Consider the following 6909-nt stretch of genomic DNA (forward strand, 5'->3'; position numbering starts at 1 on the left):
TTTAAACGAGCGAGCCGGATTTTATACCGGTATGTATCGTTTAATAATCGAGTATAGTTTTGTGTCCACGAGTAGCTCATTTAATAACCGAGTCGCGCACGAGCCGAGCCTGAGCGAGCTCACGGGTAACTTTGCTTCGTTTACATCCCTACACGTATTTGACACTAACACACAATTCCTTAAATTATGTTCTGACGGAAGTTACAACACTTTCAAAATATTGACTTCCCCCTTTGATAGGGGGTTCTAAACTAATTAATTTAGAGAATCTTTGGCTAGGCTTAAAAGATTAATTAACTTGGCATCCAACTATCCAAATATAGAAATAGAAATTCATGTTCTTGGATGATTCTTGAAATTACTAGTAAAATACAACGTAAATAACAAATTATGTAGCCTACAATATGACATTAAAAAAAAAAAAAAAAACCAAAACAAAAAAACTAACTCACACTGATTAAGAAGATAATAATGGTTGGGAGTCTATAGATAAGGTTGACATTGTTGATGTGGCACCAGCATCCCATGGCTTGTACATTTCTGCATGGTCATATTCAAGCTCTTCATAATTTTGTTGAAGCTTAGAAGCTTTATGCAACATTTGAACGGCCTCCAATTCCTTTGCGACTTCTTTCATTGTAGGACGTTTCTTCCCATTTAAGTTCAGGCACCTTTTCACAAGGTTCGCGATTGCAATGATCTCTTCTTTCTTACCTTCCTTCAAAACTCGACTATCAACAATATCAAACAAATTGTTCTCTTCCATCGATTGAATAAAATATGTGGCTAAACTTTTGAATTCTTGTGTCCTTGTTGAAGAGATTGCTTTTTCACCAGTTAACAACTCAGCAAGGACGACACCGAAACTATAAACATCACTCTTGTCTGTAAACTGACTTGACTGGAAATACTCAGGATCCAAGTATCCAAAAGTGCCATGCACTAGTGTGGTTAAGTGAGTTTGATCAACAGTGATGGATCTTGAAGTTCCAAAGTCAGCTACTTTAGCTCTGTATTTATCATCTAAAAGTATGTTTGTAGACTTAATGTCCCGATGGTAAATGGGTGTGGAAGCTACTGAGTGTAAGTAGAAAAGAGCTCCAGCAACTTCTATTGCAATTCGTAAACGCATATCCCATGTTATCGGAAACTCCTCAGTTTGGTCATTGATGTATTGGAAAAGAGTTCCGTTAGGAATATATTCGTAAACTAGCAGAGGAACTTCCGTCTCCAAACAACAGCCAATTAACTTAACCACATTTCTGTGGTTAATTTGTGAAAGATTGACAACTTCATTAATAAATTCTCCAAGTTTTTCTTCATCAACTACCTTTGACTTTTTCACTGCAACGATTCTTCCATCTACCAACATGCCTTTGTAAACCGTACCTTGTCCTCCTTGGCCAAGTATTCTATTGACATTAAAATTGTCAGTGGCCTTCTCCAAATCTTTTGAATTAAATAATGTTGTGTTCTCAATATTAACTTCATGTGAAGCTAATTGTTGTTGTAACAATAAACCACCATTTCTTTTGAAGAACTTGTTCTTCTGTTTAATCCTCCTCATTTTCTTTACCATTTTGTCGAACCACCATCCACCAAGAAGTAGAACTAATAGCCCAAAGCCACTGCTAATACCTTCTTAACACAATGTAATATGAAAAGATTAGTCATTGCAATAAGAGGTTATAGAAATAGCTCTGATTGAGTATTGAATCAAAATAGAGAGACATATACTCTAAATGCAAGAAACTTCTTGCATGTGACAAAAACTATATATATTAATTTATTTTGACTATTGTACCATTCTGATAGATTCCAAAAGAAGTAATACTAAAAGTGGTCGTTGACAAGAGAAAACAATTAAAAATAAATAAATTAAGGTTTAAAAGTTTCCATTAGAATCATCTACCTGCAAATTTTAATTAAAATCATGATCATTTAGTTTGACACGATTTTGTTATGCCATCGTAACAAATAAATAAAGGTTTTCAAGTTTTCATTAGACAACCCCTAAAGGAATCATTGCAATATTTTTAAGGGGTTGGTCCGATCACCTATCAAGGCTTATGAGAGTAGCTGATCACCCTTTTGGAGTAACTACATTACCTACCTCAAAAATTTTGAGGGGTGATCCAGTCACCCTCTTTAGTTGGTTAGCTAAAGAATTCCTTTTTTTTTTTTTTTTTTTTTTTTTTTTTTTTTTTTTTATAGCAAAATGGTTAACTTAGCAAATTACAAACCGTTCCATGGGGCCTATAATTAAGAGAATTCCTTTCTCTCAATTTTTTTTTTTCCACCACATGGGTTCTACCCTATGTCTCTACAAAGCCGAGGTGGCACATGTTGCCATCTTATTAGTTTGATGTGGAACTGATGTGGCATTTAACAGAATCTGTCAAATTTTTTAATAGAATTTGACTTTAGGGATCAATTTGTAATTATAGTTTACCACAAAGACCTCTCATAAACTTTTTAAACCATATGGAGTAATTTGTAATTATGGCATACCCAAAAGACTAGTGGTGCAATTATCCCTATATTTTAAGCAAAGATTATATATATCATACTCATTCGACAAAAAAGAAAAAGAAAAAGAAATTAGGATATATATATATATATAGCGCCATGATACAGAAGAAATTAATGGAGGCAAAGGATATTATAATATAATATATATTGTTTTTCACTGTATACCGTTCAACCAATATAATACGTATTGTATTCCGGATATATATATAAAATAGAGACTCCATTCTCTTAAAAGAAAAGTAGAAAACCAATCTGCACAGTACACAGTGAGGCACTAAGGCTATCACTTAGCATTGTCCGTCATTGACACACACGTACGCATAGTGATTGACATAGCTGTGCGGCACGGATCCGGCTACTATGCGGTACTTTCTAGTGCCGCATATCTGCGGTAGTATTTTCTACCGCTAGGATTCACATGTGAAATACCACCTCTTTTTAGTTTCTTTTTCTTTTTCCTTTTTTCTCTCTCTCTAGACATTCTTGACTTGTGGGAAACGTTTACTCCTTCCCAGTTACCATCTTCAGATCTCTCCGGAGGAACTAAAAATGACGGGAAATGCTTGGGTATCCACTACCCACTAGGATTCCACTCCTATCCTACTATTGCATATGTGAACCAATGATGTGAAAGATAATAAAGAGTGTTGTGAGACTCACATTTTTTTAATATTATTGGTCCACATATGCAATGGTGGGATAGGAGTGGGATCCCCGCAGGTACCAAAGCATTTCCCAAAAATGAAAACTGATTTTTACCTGTTTCCTATATTTTTTCTTGCTTTTCAATGAAGTATTATTGTCACTCGACTCAATTTTCCCTTCTTTTTTTTTTTGGTTTCTTCTATCTGCATATCTTCTTCTTCTTCTTCTTCTTCTTCTTCTTTGTTGTTTGCCTTTTCTTTGGCAGGCTTTGATTTTGTGATTGCAAGTGTTGAAGTGAAGAAATCCTAGAAAGTTTTAGGTGGGAAAGGTTGACATTCGTCTTTCCTACCAATGAGAACTTTTTAGGAAATTAGTCGGACTCCTTCATTCACAGTGAAGACAGAACTTAGTCCAAAGATTGATCCTGAATCTTTGCGGCAATGGGTTGTGGCCTTGAGCAGGGCCAGCTCATTGAAAAGTGTTACCCACTTGGCTGTCTTACACAAGATGAGGAACTTGAAATCGCTTTTAGTTCTTTCCTAGATTCCATTTCCCAGCACCAGAACTGGTCAAGTATTCATGATTGTATCTACTCTTTCCGATTTCGAAGGCAGGATGATTCTCAAATCTCAACTGTTCCAACTTCCATGTCTCTTCCTCCGAGAGATCTGAAGATGAAGGAGTGACGTTTCCCACAAGCCAAGAGTATCTATAGAGAGAGAAAAAAAAAAAAAAAAGAGAAAAGAAAAAATAAAAACTAAAAGGAGGCGTTGTTTCCATGTGAATCCTAGCGGTAGAAAATAGTCAAAATACTACCGCAAATATGCGGTACTTTTTACTTTTTTAGTACCGCATGATAGTCGGATCTCTCAAGCAAAGCTAATACATGTTTTGATGTTCTCAAGCCTAAGACGTGTTCAGGAGAAAATCCAATTCACCCAACCCAATGTCTCAAAAAGTGTGCATGGTTAATAAACTTCAATAAGCCAAATAACAAATACATAATGAATAAGGCATAAGGCATAAAAGAAAAAGTTGTTTACCCCTTAAAACTAAGTCATGGCTCGGCAAGAACGACGGAGAGAGAATGAGTTTCAGAGTTTGACGGTGTTGGCAACAGCAAGAGAGACAGAGAATCTGACTCTTCTATTCTCAGAATGGCAAAGGCAAAGAGCGATTTGAGCTATTTATTTGTTGAATGGTTAACAATGTTTTAGCCTTTTAGGTTAGGTTAGGTTTTTGACTTCTTTCAAGAATGATGAATATAAAAGATAGAAGAAGACGTCTGTTTTCATAACACAAAACAGTGTCGTTTTGATTAATATATCTTTTTTAAAGAAAAAATTCACTATCGGTTTGGGTCGGTGCGAAAACCGACTTTAAGGAAAACGTTTCGCCAACTGAGCGAACCAACGTCGGTAGGCAAAATCTGTGCCGCCTACCGGCCGCCGGATGTCAGTGGCAGCTCGGCGTCGGCACGGTGACGGCTGATAGGCGGCCAGTTGGCTACCGATCTGCACAGTCCTATATATGGAGTACTTCAATAAATTTCCAAGCAAAACGAAAATAAATAAATAAATAATGAAAGGCTTAATATATTACTTACCCAACGCAATAGGAATAACCTTAGATTGGTTCACTTTAGCACGGCAACTTGTTCCGCTCCCATCGTCTTCGTACCCTTTTAGACAAGAACAATTGAAACTCCCAGGAAAGTTATTGCATTTTTGAGTTATATTATCACAGCTCTCTGGGCGAGTGTTGCACTCATCGATATCTGAAACACAACACTGCAGCCCATCACAAGGTAGCGATACAACCTTTATGCTCATTTACCAATGATAACTAATTACGTGTAATAACATAGATGTGCAAATATTACAATACCAGCGGACTAAACTCAGCCAAAATCTAAGAAAAAAACAAATAAATAAAATAAAAAGGCTTACCAAACGAAAGGTATTTAATTACCTGTGCAACCATGAGGGAGGTATGGGTTCCCCTGAAAACCAGAGGAGCAATTGCAACGATACCCAGGACCGTTGGTGGAGTTGTAACATTCACTATACTCCGCCTTACATGCATAGCCTGTCATATTTTTCTGAGCATCTTCGCATGTCTCATTTCCGACTGCCCAATCAAGCACCACGGGAACAGTCACTATATTCCGTAAATATGTAAGATCTGAGATGGAAAAGTTGTATGCTTCTTCTTCCACTACAAATCCGAAACCACAAAGATTAAAGCCTAATACTGCGGTGTGATTGTCGAAGCTCCGAACTTTAGCATTCAAAGATCTTACTCCTTCTGGGATAGAAGTCTGGCAACAGCCAATGCCAGAGCAAGACCCGTTAACCACAATCTCAATGCGGTCACAGAGTGATATACAGCCAGTCGCGTAGTTCTTTAGCCCTGAAGTAGCTTGAACTGCCCCTGAAATATACGCGTAAGTGTCGCAACCGACTACAGTGAACTTGTTCCTCGTATATGAGACGGTAAACTTCGGCAATGTGACCTGGTAATTTCTGTGGTTGACACGAAGCCCCGACTTGTTGTAGCAGTCACGGGCTACAAAGGATAAGATTCGCAGTTCACCATCCAATAATGATATGTCGAGGACATCTATATTACTAGTATTACGGCCCAGAAACGGTTTTGGAGTCCCGGACGAGTCGTTACAAGTGATGAGAAAAGATGGATCAAGGTAACAGCCCTCGCTTGTTCCAAATGGGTAAGGGATGCTAAGATTTCCACATGTGTTGTTGCAGTTCGAATTGGGTTGAGATGCGGCTGTTGCTGCTAAAATTAAGGCCCCAAGAAGAAATTTTTGTTGCAAAAGCATTCCACGGAAAGCCATGGCTTGCCTTTTCTGTATCTCTCTTCTTTTGTACAATTTAGTCTTTCTTTGTGCAATTTAGTCTTTCTTTGTGCAGACGACAACCTTGAATGACTTCCTGTCACAGCTCATCGAGGAGAGAGAAAAGAATCAAGTTTGAAGCTTGAAGAAGATGAGTTGAGGAGTTGTGTGGACGAAGTGGGAGTTACGTGGCTTCATTCTGACGCCTGAAGTGTTGCGGTCCAGCTGGGCATTCTAGAAGGCGTTGATGCGGTGCGTTTTAGTAGTAAATAAGAACCCCTAGAGCTAGCCGTTTTGTTGGTTCCTTAAGTGCTGTGTTTAAGTAGAGTTGGGGGCCCTTGGGGCCTTGGGGGTGCATTTTGTAAGAGACACTCACTGAGACAGTATATGGGTCTCGTTTTGCACTAGAAAAGGCATCTGTTGAATTGTGGACTTGCTCCTTAGAGGTTGGTTGGCATCCTCGATTGTGCCATTTTATGTTTTTCTCAACACAATCAATATAACTACAGCAATTTCTCTCCATTTCCTCCCTAAATTTCCATCTAATTTCCATAAAAACCCAAAAACAGTAATATGCGTGTAACACCTCCTCTTTATAAAAGGCAATCACCTGTACATGTGGCGAGGCTAAGTTCTGGATGAGACTATGAGACAATGTCCTGGATGAACTAGTAGCGAAATGGGCAGAAATTTATTTTGTGTTGTAAGAATTTTTCTAGTCTTTAAAAGCTTTATGTATGTATGTGTTTTTTACATGCTTAAAAAACACATGACACTTTAAAAATTGAGTTGGGAGAATTCTTAAAACCTAATTTTGTAAAACACCTATATCTTAAAAGAAATTATATTCCTTAAAAATGATAAATGTATCGAGG

General features: G+C 37.6%; 1 protein-coding gene across 1 annotated transcript; it reads right to left on the bottom strand.

Moving 5' to 3' along the window:
• Positions 1 to 330: 330 nt before the first annotated feature.
• Positions 331 to 6161, bottom strand: LOC133865283 (wall-associated receptor kinase 2-like). The gene is made up of 3 exons (XM_062301661.1): positions 5149 to 6161; positions 4784 to 4954; positions 331 to 1638 (listed from the first exon to the last, which is right to left on the bottom strand). The coding sequence occupies exons 1-3, from the start codon at positions 6032 to 6034 to the stop codon at positions 458 to 460; spliced, it is 2238 nt and encodes a 745-aa protein (XP_062157645.1). The 5' UTR covers positions 6035 to 6161; the 3' UTR covers positions 331 to 457.
• Between the last annotated feature and the right edge of the window lie 748 nt (positions 6162 to 6909).

Source organism: Alnus glutinosa, chromosome 4 (genome assembly GCF_958979055.1).
Source record: "Alnus glutinosa chromosome 4, dhAlnGlut1.1, whole genome shotgun sequence".
In the NCBI taxonomy this organism is placed as follows: Eukaryota; Viridiplantae; Streptophyta; class Magnoliopsida; order Fagales; family Betulaceae; genus Alnus; species Alnus glutinosa.

Coding starts and splice junctions, on each gene's coding strand:
- LOC133865283 (XM_062301661.1), bottom strand. CDS start 6,034: ATGGCTTTCCGTGGAATGCTTTTGCAACAAAAATTTCTTCTTGGGGCC. Junction 4,955..5,148: donor CCTCCCTCATGGTTGCACAG/GTAATTAAATAC, acceptor GTTGTGTTTCAG/ATATCGATGAGTGCAACACT. Junction 1,639..4,783: donor GGTTATTCCTATTGCGTTGG/GTAAGTAATATA, acceptor TGTGTTAAGAAG/GTATTAGCAGTGGCTTTGGG.